This window comes from Nomascus leucogenys, chromosome 4 (genome assembly GCF_006542625.1).
Source record: "Nomascus leucogenys isolate Asia chromosome 4, Asia_NLE_v1, whole genome shotgun sequence".
NCBI lineage: Eukaryota > Metazoa > Chordata > Mammalia > Primates > Hylobatidae > Nomascus > Nomascus leucogenys.
In genome coordinates this window covers 10,030,152-10,044,137 of record NC_044384.1, presented here as the reverse complement: position 1 = coordinate 10,044,137, position 13,986 = coordinate 10,030,152, and the positions used below count along the sequence as shown (strand labels likewise).

General features: G+C 39.4%; 1 protein-coding gene across 2 annotated transcripts in view; it reads right to left on the bottom strand.

The window, feature by feature from the left end:
• CD226 (CD226 molecule) overlaps positions 1-13,986 on the bottom strand; it is a 92,592-nt gene that overhangs the window by 22,220 nt on the left and 56,386 nt on the right. For both annotated transcript variants that reach the window (XM_003264329.3, XM_012506268.2), the window contains one exon: positions 10,441-10,782. In XM_003264329.3, coding sequence (XP_003264377.1) covers positions 10,441-10,782 — 342 coding nt within the window. The remainder of the gene's footprint in view (positions 1-10,440; positions 10,783-13,986) is intronic.

Genomic DNA, 13,986 nt, shown 5'->3' with positions numbered 1-13,986 from the left:
GACACACAATAGGCATACCATACCATTTAAATATATTATGTATTTAGCTGTACAATATAAACTACATAAACATGAGAGAATATATGTGTTCAGAATGTTTTAATATGGAAAATAAACTTTTGCTTTTGGAGGGAAGATTTTAGAGATGAAGCCCTCACTGTCCCTAAGGAAGGAGGGACTAGTATTCTGATTACTCCAGCTCTGGTTTCAAGAAGCCACTACAGTCTGGGTACAAGAGCAAGAGAGCAGGATTTGATAGGAAGAGAAGAAGGGAGAAGCCTCAGGAGGAGGAAGGAAGGGCGTGCTTGGGAACTTTTAGCAGATTCCCGGGAAGTTGTTCAAGGGAGTGGGCTTTCCCACACAGGAAGCGTCCAGTGGGTGGATCTGGTGAGGCCATGAGAACAGGTGCTTTGTAGTGGCCAGAAGCTGTGCCTATGAGACCTGAGCCACCACCAGGTCTCCTTTGCCCAGAGGCTACTCCTAAAGTTCCCCTAATCTGTTCCTGGTGTGGATGTGACTTCACCAGCAACCAGCACCTCCCCTCCAGGCCTTCATGCCTGCTACCTGATTGTGCCTGTCCCTCATGGCACTGTGTGGACAGCCTGCCTCACGTGACTCCATGATGTGCGCAAGCCCCTAGAAGGAAGACAGGAAGGAAGAGGAGAAGGTCCCCCCACAGCACTGGTGTCAGCGAAGGACCCGAGCTGAAATAAAATAGCGGGAGACCACGCACCACCCCCACTCCCCCACTCCTTTGCCTAAACTTGCTCTAGACGTTGGTTCAGCCTGAAACCCATCACTTGTATAAACCTCTTGAAGAAGGACGCTCTGTAGCTCCACCATCACCAGCTTCTGTTGTGATGAGTCTCCTGATGAGAGTAGTTTTTCTCTTCCACTTTGAGCAGAAAAGTAGTGCTGGGGCCAAGAATAGGAACTCTGAAGCCAGTCAGCCTGGATCTGAATCCCTGCCCCTCTATTTATTAGCTACCAAGCCTGAGATAAGTCCCGTCAACTCTCCATACCTCACACTCCACAGACGTCAAACGTGGGCAGTCAGGCTGCTGTGACAAGTAAATCAGTAAGTACGAGTAAATTCTCAGAACAGCCACTGGCACACATAGAAACATGGTATGTGTGTTTATCATATAGCAACCAAGACAAAGCCCTGTGACACGTAATTCTTAGAACAGCTACTTATAACTTTTTCCTTGGGTCCTTAGAAAACTTCAAAATCGTGACCGGGTGTGGTGGCTCACGTCTGCAATCCCACACTTTGGAAGGCCAAGGTGGGCAGATCACCTGAGGTCAGGACTTCGAGACCAGCCTGACCAACGTGGTGAAACCCCGTCTCTACTAAAAATACAAAAATTAGCTGGGCATGGTGGCAGGTGCCTGTGATCCCAGCTGCTCGGGAGGCTGAGGCAGAAGAATCTCTTGAACCCAGGAGGCGGAGCTTGCAGTGAGCTGAGATCGTGCCATTGCACTCCAGCCTGAGCAGCAGAGTGAGACCGTCTCAAAAAAAAAAAAAAAAAAAAAGTAAAAATAATTTTTTAAAAAAAGGAAACTTGAAAATGCAAACTATATAGTATATACAAAGATCTATATCTAAAGGTGCTATAAATGTTGTAGAGATCTTTTCAGAATATGAAATTCAGCAAGCCTTAGGCTGAATATTGACCTCCAAGTAGTCTATCCAATTTTAAACCATTTTATGAAGAAAATTCCCTAAGTGCTCTACAAAACATGAAAGCCGATGCCTGGCTATAAGAAATAATAACTCTAGGAATAATTTCAAAATCTGCCGCTTTATGCTCTAGAGTTTTTACCCATCTCATCTTTTTTAAAAAGAGCCAAGAATTTAAAAATGAATTATATGATTAGATTTCAAAACTGGTACCTTTATTTGCTGGATCAGGAAGAGAAAATAGTCAATATAAAAGCAAAATGACTTGTTTGGATTAAAATATTTGGGATTTGGCAGGTGTGCATATGGTAAGTGTGGTTATAAAATTGCCCACACAATCGTGTGTATTTGTTGAGTGTTTACCATATGGCAGGTTGAAAAATAAACTTGTTACTCCTCCTAACAAATATTCATAGATATCTCAGTTCATACACCTACACACACACACACACACACAAATTAAAAGAGTGAATAATCAATCCTAATCCTCCACATAAGATGTGAAAAACTGAAGACACAGTGACAGCAGGATAACTATACTTGGTGAGCCTGTATTTTTATGTATAAACATACATAACATACATACATACATAACATACATAACATTTTAATGTATAAACATACATGTGTAAACTCCCATGGGTTCATTTACACATTGCATCCCACTGAAAATATCCCACCCTTTGTTAATGATATCTTCTCAACTCAACATCTACTTTTTATTTTACCCGTGTCCATCATCATCACAAAAAGGTTTTTTTTCATTGTTTCACTCACTGTCCAACATAGCTAAAGCCATTTTCACTTTCCACCAATCCAACTGAGAATATTAACATTTCAACTTGATACTTGTGAAAGAATTTCTCCCTGTGAGTTAATTAATTAAAATGCCATTCATATCTAAAGGATTGTGAACACCATGGCCTACCTTTGAGTTCTACCAAAGTTAAAAACATTGAATTAATCCTGGAAATGAATTTTAGAGTGCTCAATGAAGATTGTAAAATATTTATTTTATAAAAGTTGTACCAAAAAAACTTATATTCCTCTGTTGAATAAATGTATTTTTAAAATCCCTGAATCATTTTAGTATAAATAATAGCTTAAAGATACAAATTGGGGTTTAAAGATATACCTCTACTTATGACAGATCTGTTTATTCTTCATTTTCCGTCCTCTTATCTTAAACAACATAGTCCTCCACAAACCCAGTACATCGCCTTTGAATATTTATCAGGAGCCATGTCAATAATGTTTGAAATACTTCAGATGAAGTTCAAAGTAATCGACTGATTGAGTTGTAATACTTAAATTAGAATTTCTATTAAGAATGAAATCTATTAATCTTGTAAGAATAATTTTTTTTACATTTTAAGTAATTTTCTACTTGCCTTTGGAGAAATCTTTGCACAATCACTTATGTTCAGTTTTTAATAAGGCTCTAAGAGACAACCTCAAGCTGTTAACAATTCCCAGGTGCTTTTAGAATGTAAATTCCATATATGACAATAAAGTATAAATGGTTATTTCGCAGTCAGAGTCATTTGAAAGGTCTCAAATAAATGTAGCTATGCAACCATGCATTGACTATTTTTTCCTTTCTTTTTCTTTTTTTTTATTTTATTTTTTTTTTTATTTTTTTTTTGAGACAGGTCTGGCTCTGTTGTCCAGGCTGCAGTGCAATGGTGCAGTGATAGTTCACTGCAGGCACTAATTCTTGGGCTCAAGGAATCCTACCGCCTCAGCCTCCCAAAGCACCACGTGTGAATTTTAAGTAGGAAGAAAATCAGTACATTTGTCTGAATTTGAATCCCGACTTGCAGTCTAAGTTCCCAGGGAGAGAAAAACTTTATGAAAAGAGTTGAAAATTCAGTCGGAGGATAAAGGTCCACCTGTAGAACAGCAGTTCCTAGGATCAACTGCTTTCTGATTCTACAAACTTGCATTGTTTATAGTGGTGTTCTGTTAGAACTTGCCTTATGTACATGAGGTAGCAATATACAGTCAACAGTGTCCTTCAATATAAGAGTGTCATCAAATAAATTCAGCATGTAAACTTTTAGAGTTTCATTCCCTCTGACAATAACTTATCACTATTATTCAATATCTTACTTATCTATACAATAATAGTATGTATAAAAAATGACTGCAGGCAAACATTCTAGGTTTTTGTGTGTTCAAAAAATGAATAGATCCATAGTAGGGCTTACAAAACAAATTAACTGACCGGTTGCATTTTTTTGAATGCAATAGATCATTAAAAAATGATCTGGGCAGAGGCAACAGTAAAGATGCAACGACATAATAGCCATTATTGAGTAATCAACTCACTTGTGATGCTGGAAACTATGTTTCATCTGGATACCCAGTTTCACCAAGAAAACTAAATTGGGCTGAAAATTGTGGTTGATCTGTTTGAGTAGAGGCTATTTTAGCTTGTGAGCAGTGACACGGTGCTCTGGGATTCTGGTCGTGTTGCTCCATCATATAAATTAACTGTCACGGACATTTTACTTTCCATGTAGGTAAAGATAATAAAAGGCTGAGGTTCACCACACAATGTCATGGAAAGGGACATATCTGTCAGCCCAGTGCACACCAGCTCAGACAGTTCTGATGTCTACAAACTTTATATCTATTCTAAATTCATAGGCGTGGGACAGAAGGTTCTGGATTAATGGAATCCTTAAAAAAAAAAAACTGTCCTGTCTACAACCTCAAACTCTTCTGGAATCCAAATGGACTGGGAGCAAACTGGTTGGTTTTTGACAGAAATAAAAGGCCAAGGAAATAAGCAAAATTTATTTTCTTTCTTCAATAATTTTATAATCCAACTCAGGAGCACAGAGTCTCAAAGTCAGTAACCTCCCCCAAGCCATCTACAGGCAAGATTTATAATCTGTGTAAATAAGATGTATCATCTATATAGGGATGTATTTATAACTTACAGCACTCTATTCCCCTGTCCTTCCTCCTTGTCAATCCTATACCTCACATCGTCCCAGAAGAAATATCTGGGAAGATTCTCTTAGCTGTGGCACTATGATTTCCTAGTGAATACTTTTGTAATCTTAATTTACTAATCTCATCCTTCTATTCGGATGACCAGCAATTATGTGCCACTTATATTAAAAATTCAAAATTAGAAAATGAAAGTTAAAAAAGTAAATAGCCCTATCTGAAAGTTATATATGTAAACAAGAATTCATGAAAGTTTTTTCTCCAAACATTGCAGTTGATCTATTGAAAGTTCAGTTTCTTTGATCAACAATCAGTAAACCTCAAAGGTTAAACATTGAAGAAAAAAATCTGGAAAGAAAAGAGGTAGAAAGCAAAATTAAAATGGACACAGCCCCTATTAGAATGAATAGAAACATTAACATAATTGGTCAAGAACTCTTACTGGGCATATTCTGAAAAGATGCTTTGACAACTTTAAGCAGATGCCATAATCCTTAATCTCAATTAATTTCTGGTAATAAGAGTTTGGAACATTACAAATAGATGCAGGCCAGGTGTGGTGGTTCACATTACCAATCCCAGCACTTTAGGAGGCTGAGGCAGGGGGATTGCTTGAGCCCAGGACCATCCTTGAAACCCCATCTCTACCAAAAATACAAAAATTAGCCAGTCTCATAACCTGGTCTCAAAAAATAAATAAATAAATACAAATAGATGGAAGTTATTAAGTCACTCGAGGGTAGCAATTTTCAGACTATAAAAGTTTGAGAAATCCAAGATGCTTAATATTTCAATGACGGGGAAGCAGTTTGGTCTGATGTGGAAAAAACACAGACATTGAGACCTGGCTGAAACTCTATAGGAAAGAAAGCAAATGTGGTGGAAACTCAGTCAGTTAGAAAAAGGAGAAAGTAGGAAAGTGTGAGTGTTTTGAGGCAGTGGAAAGCACAAACTGAGATTCAAATCATGCTGACAGTATCTCTCTCCCCTGTGTAGGACACCTTTGTGCCCAGCCTAGGTGGATCAGGGGCCTGTGACCCATCACTGATCCCAGGACCAGGTGGCTTCACAGATGAATTCTATCAAACATTCTAGGAATTAATGCCAATCCTGAGTTTAGAAACAGTTCTACATTATCATGTGTAATCAATAAATGATTTAATTCTTTTAAAAAAAAAAAAAGAAACAGTTCTAAACTCAGTTTATGAGACCAGCATCACCCTGATACCAAAGCCAAAGACACCACAAAAAAAAAAAAAAAAAAAAAAAAAAAAAAACTACAGGCTGACATCCCTAATGAACACAGATGAAAAAATCCTCAACAAAATACTAGCAAACTAAATTCACCATCACATTAAATGGATTGTACATTCTAATCAATTCTGATTTATCCCTGGCATGCAAAGATGGTTCAACATACGTAAATCAATCAATGTAATACACCACATTAACAAAGTGATATAAAAAGGCCACATGATCATCACAATAGAGCATAAAAAGCATTTGACAAATTCAACAACCTTGTGTGATTAAAAAAAAAAAACTCTCAACAAATTAGGTACAGAAGGAATTTACCCCAACACAATAAAGGCCATCTATGAAAAGCCCACAGCTAAGATCATACTGAGTCATGTAAAACTGAGAACTTTTGCTCTAAGATCAGGAAAAAGACAAAGGTGGCCACTTTCAACACCTCTGCTCAACATAGTACAAGAAGTCTTAATCAGAGCCATTAAACAAGAAAAAGAAAACAAAAGGCATTCAAATCAGAAAGAAAGAAGTAATATTATCTCTATTTGCAGATGACATGATCATATATGTATAAAACCCTAAAAGTGATGCAAAAAACCTGTTCAAACTAATAAATGAATTCAGTTAAGAGGCAGGATACAAAAATCAACATACAAAATATCAGTCAGGTTTCTGTACACAAACAGCAAACTATCCAAAAAAGGAATTAAAACAAAATCTCATCCCCAATAACAATAAAAAGAAATAAAGTACTTGAGAATAAACTTAACCAAAAATGTTAAAGACTTGCACACTGAAAATTATAAAGCAACTTATTCTTTCTTGATTATTGTTTTGCCATCTTTGCTCAAGAATGAATGGTGGCTTTGCTTGACAATTATATGAGATGCAGGTTTTCACTGTCATCACTTAATTTAACCTACCTCGTCCCATATTAATACATAACTTAGACTCTCCATACCAACCTAGTCATTTGACTACAGTCTCCCATGCACCATCTCCCCATTCCTCCTGCATATTTGGGGTTACTCTTCGTAACCTGTTTCACCTCATTCCTTAGCTCTAATCATCAATGCCTCATTTGAACCTTGATGGTCCCACCTGAGTGGTCTCATTGGCGGAAGATGATTATACAAGGACATGAGTAATTATACTTATCAATGGCAAACAGAAGTTTTTTCAATATTAGCCTCCTCCAGAAACTTTCTGCAAGAGCTGATTTTATTTCTTTTGTCTTCATTCTTTTTATAGCCAATAAGGTCAGTTTAAACAATAGTAGTCTGCACATCATTTAGCTAATATTAAAATATTTGACAAATTATTTTAGTGGCACCTAAAATACTTCTTATGACAAATGAAAATCCAGAGGATACTCAGGGCCAAAAATAACTGTAGTCACTGTCAATAAACACACATTCCCCTGTGCTCCCCACGTCCCCACTTTCCTTGCTCTTCGGTCCGGGCAAGTTTCAAATTCAGAAAAGTCAGTCTGGAACTATTTCATTCTACATTTCAGGTCATAAGTGCAAAGGACAAGAGAAACACTTATTTTCATTCAGCAAAGAAAGTCAATGGTAAATTTGAGTTCAGTTCTTGCTTCTGCCATTTTCTCCTCTGTTCGAAACCAATCAAGGCCTGGATACTTGACCTGCTGGTTGGCAGGGGTCCTCTGTTGAGTGACCTGGTACTTGTCCGAAGATGAATGTAGGCAGGTAGGAGTCAGGGGAAGAGCCCCTCTCTGTATGTGTGTCCGTGAGTGTCTGCGTGTGCGCGTGTGTGTGTGCGTGTATGGATATGAGAGTCCTAAAAATCTCTCTTTTAGATCCAATACTATGTGCTATAAAAGAAGTCGTTGAGAACTAACAAAAGTATGTACCGTAATTTATAAAATCTGCCACAATCACCTTTCCCTTGACAGTTGAAATAAATTAAATCTGTCCCACATCTTATATCTGTCTCTCTGCTTTAATCTCCACATTGATTTTTGGCCAAAGAGCCTCAAGACGTGAAATAATCAAATTGCACCAGAGAAAACACAAATGATCTGTTTTGCTTTGCATCTACGTTTTTATATTCAATCTTTCACTTATAAAAATTGAAAAAAGGAATTAAACAGAAACATGGAGTCAATGGCTGTCATCTTCTGTCAATGATAACTTTTTACTAATGGATACAAGGTCCACTTGACATTCTTTCAATCTGTCAACTGAATGTCAAAAAGCCATTTGCAACTGTTCAAAACACATGGACACTAACAATACCGACCATTACATTTGGTCATCTTCATTTCATTGGCAGATTTTGACACTGTTTATAATTTACATACAAAGAAATAGTTTTGTACAAGAAACTTAGTCATCTTTGGACAGATGAATGACTTTTTATTAATTAGTAAGAGTTAAATAACCATATCTCCTAAAAATCTGTTACCTTCATTTTCTCTATAATTTAAGATGTTTACAATTACTTTTTCAGCATATAATGGTCAAAATCTTACATGTGTTTGAAAATGACTCTTTATGACACTTTTCTGAATAGAACATTTTTTTCTTGCCCTTGGTCTCTAATCTGTTTTCACTGTTTCTTTTTCCTGACCAGTTTCAAAAAATACTTCCATAATGCAAGGGATTTTTAGGTAAGAAATACTTTTTGTCTGTGTCTGAAGGAACAGAGTCAACATTTAAAATGAGAAGTCTCTGCTAATTTTTCTTCCCCCAAATATTTCACCAACCACTCATCATTTCCATTAAATTCTAAGTCCAATGTATGTCTCACCACAGTTCCTAGAGGAACAAGGGAGGCGTGATGTGGTCTAAGGTGATTGTGTATGAAAAGACGCTATCCCCTGAAAATGCTCTCCTTATTATACACAGAGCTATAGTGGAGGCTTCTGTCTATACAAAACCTTTTCTTCTTCATTTTCAACACAGGAAGAAATATCAGTTTGCAATATGAGCAGAGTCTATAAAGAGACAGCCGAAGCCTAGCAAGCGTTGGCTCTACAAGTCTAACATCAAAGGTAAATTCGCTGGCTGAAAGCATGTGGAAGGGAGGAGGGAAGGAAGAAAAGAAAAGGGAAGGGAACGGAGTGAAAGAAGGAAGGAAAGATGGAAGGGAGTGAGGGAGAAAGGGAGGGAGGGAGAGAACTGTAATACAGGCCTCTACACGGAATTCTATATGGACCTCTATATTTGTACTTCTGTAAGTGAAAAAAAAATCACTTTTTCTCACAATCATACAAAGTGGATCTAGGTTTTGTGGGGGCTGGAATCTTACACAATTTAGTGTAAGATTGTGACAAAAGAGACAACTGCCTAATACACAAATAGTGCAGTGCTTTGGAAGGGGCTTGCTCAGGTGGAAGAAAGGAAGGAAGGGAGGGAGGGAGGGGGGAAGGGGAGGGGAGGGAGGGGAGGGGATGGGAGGGGATAGGAGGGGATAGGAGGGGGAGGGGAGGGGAGGGGAAGGAAGGGGAGGGGAAGAGGGGAGGGGAGGGAGGAAGGAAAGGAAGAAGGGAGAACAAAGTGAAAGGTAAAAATAAATTATTTTCTCTTCCATGTCCTGACAGTGAGGAAGCTGGCCCAGAGGCAGAGCTGGGAGAGCCTGGGCTGGCCTTCCCCCCTCTCAACTGTAATACAGGCCTCTACACAGACCTCTGTATGGGCCTCTCTATATTAGCACTTCTGTAAGTGAAAGAAATTACTTTTTCTCATACTTATGCAAAGTGGATCTAGGTTTTGCAGGTCCTGAAACACAATGAAAGGCTTCACTGTGACAAAAAAAGACAAATGCCTAATACACAAACAGTGTAGTGCCTTGGAGGAGGCCTGCTCAGGTGGAAGCCCCAAAGGCCAATTTCACCAGCACAAAGATTATACTCAGTAATTGTCACCAAATATCTAAGTCAGTGGTTCTTATAGTGTGTTTGGGGGGCCCTGAGGATCCCTGTGTCCCTTTTGGGGATCTGCAAGGTCAAACCTATTTTCCTAGTAATATTAAGACACAACATCAGTCTGTTTCTGCATCCACATCTTAAAAAGACTGAGAGAAAAAAGGCTCCTGTCTGGCAAACTGGCAACCGCATTCTCAAAACACCTGCTGAATTGCACTCAACGCAGCCCTGATTCAGACATATCAACCTAGCACTGTCTTGTATTGCTGGGGTACATGGGGATTCTAACACCTTATCACCACCATCAAAACTGTTCACGTAATTGGGAAGATAGGAGTTCTACAGCTGAAACCTGAAGGCTGGTAATACCATATGTTTTTCAGCCCTTTACCGATTTCTTTTTAAGTTTCAGGATGGTGGCAGATAAGAAAATTGGAAAGATTTTTATCGTGGTATCTGTGATTGATGGATTCACAAGATAAAGAAACCCTAAATACTAGAATAATGGCCAACTCACCTAAATTCAGCCATTTAAAAAAATGCTGAATATGCACATTAAATGAACATGTTTACCATAAACAAAAACAGAGACCAGCCCACGGGGCTGGCTTTTTCCATGTTTGACACCGGAAGATGTCTGGTGCTCACTCACCCTCGGCTATGGTCAGTCTCATCACGGTTTCGTTTTCTCCTGCGCTGGCCTGCAAGTGGCAGCGGTAAAGCCCCGAGTCTGAGGCTGTGACATTGGGGATGACGATGACGCTCCACCTCCCGTGGCTGCAGTTGCTCACTATTTGTCTTGGGAACTTGGAGGTGAAATTTCTGCCATGGACCAAGTTGCAGTAAGTTAAGAGGTCGATCTGATGGGGCTGGATCTTTTCCCACCTCACTTCCTGCACAGGCCACGTCATCTGAGGCTGACAGGCGAGGGTGATATTCTTTCCAGGTTCCGAGACAATGTGGCTATTTGATGGCACAGCTGCCTCAAAACTATCTGAAAAGAAGAAGTAAATGATTAGATCCAGGTTGTCAAATTTTGGGACACCCAAGTGGAAGATACCTAATCATAAAAATGATTGGTGATGTTACCTAACACAGTTCTTCCATTGTGAATAATCTCTTTATACTACTTTTTTTTTTTTTTTTTTTTTTTTTTTTTTTTGAGATGGAGTCTTGCTCTGTCGCCCAGGCTGGACTGCAGTGGCGCAATCTCAGCTCAATGCAATCTCCACCTCCCAGGTTCACGCCATTCTCCTGCCTCAGCCTCCCAAGTAGCTGGGACTACAGGCACCCACCACCACACCCGGCTAATTTTTTGTATTTTTAGTAGAGATGGGGTTTCACCGTGTTAGCCAGGATGGTCTCGATCTCCTGACCTTGTGATCCGCCCACCTCAGCCTCCCAAAGTGCTGGGATTACAGGCATGAGCCACCGTGCCCAGCCGTGAATGACCTCTTTATGCCACATTCTTGTAAGAGAAAGGGTTTGGTTTTGTTTTGTTTTAAGTCTAGGAGATAAATAGAAAAGAGGATATGATTGTTCACACATAGTTCCGTCAGTGTTACTTGGTTAACCATGTAGTGAGAAACATAGCCAAAACCCCTGGTGCTTTTCTTGGTATCATATCAAGAGGCTGAATTTTACAAAGAGACTGTTAGGCAATAATGCTGGGCTGGTGTCTCTGACACTGATCTACAGTATCAAATGTTCAGGTTATAATGATTCTGGCTAAGATCCTGACAGGTATGAAAAAGATCCCAAATCATTCTCACTGAAGACACACATGATCTCATTCTTCAGATATACAGGGTTGTCTTACACATGGGTAGAGTAGGGCCCCACATGTGGTATCAATTCTTGATACCATGAAAGTCCACCAGTATTCTCCCACCTTCCTGACACCATTTCTGGAATTCCTAGCGTAAAGTACTCAGTAATTGTCACCAAATATCTAAGTCCGTGGTCCTTAGAGTGTGTTTGGGGGCCGTTGGCATCTCTGTGTCCCTTTAGGGGATATGCAAGGTCAAATCTAGTTTCCTAGTGATATGAAGATGAAACTCCCCCTCTTCACTCCAGTTCTCTCACAGGTATACGGTAGATATTTCCAGAGGCTCTGCCAGCTAGCGGTGGGTGTGCTTGAAAATTCCTGTGTTTTAAATTTTGCTCAATATTAATTTCTAATACAGTAAACATGACAGATATAGCCTACATAAACAAACACACCCTGAGGGCCTTCAGTAATTTTTAAAAGAGCGTAAAGGGGTCTTGAGACCAAAAGGTTTGGGAACCTGATCTAAAGAATAAACTGTAGTAATTATTTCTCAAAATTAAGATAACAGAGCAAGGTAACAAGTGGATCCATTTATCAGTGATGAACACCTTCTTTCATCTGATAGCATCACTAATGCCAACAATTTCCTGACCTGCTGTTTCAGTAGAATGAGGCCTGGGCAGTAATGATGTCACAACACTCTCTGGCACTAAGGGAGAAATGCAAAAAGTGGGAAGTCATCTGTCACTTCAACTATGTGACAGTTTCACTCAGGGCTGGCCCAGGAGCCATCGTCTTGGCATACAAACAAAAGAAAAAAGAAATAGAGAAAGAGAGAAAGGAAGGAGGGAAGGAGAAAAAGAGAAGAGAGAAAAAGAAAAAAAGAGGAAGAAAAAAGAAGGAAAGGAGACAGAGAAACAAAAAAGAGATGTCACATTTCAAAAGAGAGAATGAAAGCAAGTCTAAAGTGCAATAAGAGTTGCCATCTATTGAACTAGAATATTATGTCTACGATAGTTTCAGCCGCACCAAAAACTAGCTTCTCATCTTTAGCATGTGGTTCCATGTGTCAAAATGTTGTAAAAAGAAAACCACAGCACTCCAGTTTTCTCCTCTGTATGACTATTTACCAAAGGTAGCACTTTACCCACATAACACGCACCCGGAAAACATTTCGTCTCTAAGTAATATAGCAACACAAGAAAAGGCGAAGAAAGAAAAGGAAAGGAAGAAAATTCATTTAAAAAGGGAAAAAAGGAAATAAAAGCTTGAAAGAAACAAAAGGAAATTTAAAATAAAAATTAAAACAGGGAAAGGAAGACATGAAAAAAGAAGGAAATGCGTGACAACATAAAATCAGATGCTAGCACACCATGTGGAGAAATGAAAGAAAAAAGAAATGAAAGAAAGAAGGAGAAATAGACTTTCATGTGAGCCCTTCCGGTCCCTGGGAAGTAAGAGGCAGTGTGGATGCGTGTCCTCAGTGCTCACACGCACAACTGTTTTGTGTTTTTCTTCTTCTTCTCTCTGGATGCTGCCCCGTCCAATCTCAGGAGCTTCCTTTGTCTGCCTTTCTAACCAAAACCATGCTCTCAGGCCCCCATGAACCTGCTGACTTGGGTAGAAACAGGGATCTTCTCATAGCCATGTCTGCATTTTCACAAAGGACAATGCAGGAAGCAATGGGGAAAATCCTAGAGGGGATGCAGCTGTCTTTGGGGAGCAAAGTGCAGGGAGGTTACAGCAGAGGCCCCATGTGAGGACCTTGACCTGCCTCTCAATAGATTCAGCCTACAGCTGAAAGAAGCGGTTCCCAACCCTAGAGCCAGGTGCTTCAGAAGCTCAGAGTAGCCCCTGATTCACTTTTCCTGACAAACAGAGTAACTGGTTGGTGTTAGATGAAAATCAAGACCTATTATGAGGTCAGCCAAACCTGCCTTGCCTCAGATATTGCTTGTGGCTTCTCAGACCACAGGCTCCTCCTGCACAACTCAGTGAAAGGCAGCTCAAAATGACCTTGAAAAGAACTGCCAGGAAGAGCCCACACAAGCAAGAGAACCCTGGGATCCTGATGAACTTGGAACTGGAAAGTGGATTCATGTGAAACAGAGACCAAAATGTCGTAGTTAATTGGGAAGAAAAAAGATTGATTTCAATAAAACAAATACAAATAATGAAAACCAGTTTATACTTATATATAGCTATGTATTACTACTTAGAATAAACACTGAATACGCTGTGTTGTTTTCCCATGATTTTTATTGCAGGATATCATGATGAAATATTCTCTATTTTGTATGTGGCTTCTCTGGCTTGACCACAAATCATCCTTGGAAATTATTTCAGTGCTTCATCACTTTTCCAACCACCGCTCATGCCCTGGGTAACCCAAACATTGCTGGGTACATCTTCACATCATGCCACTGC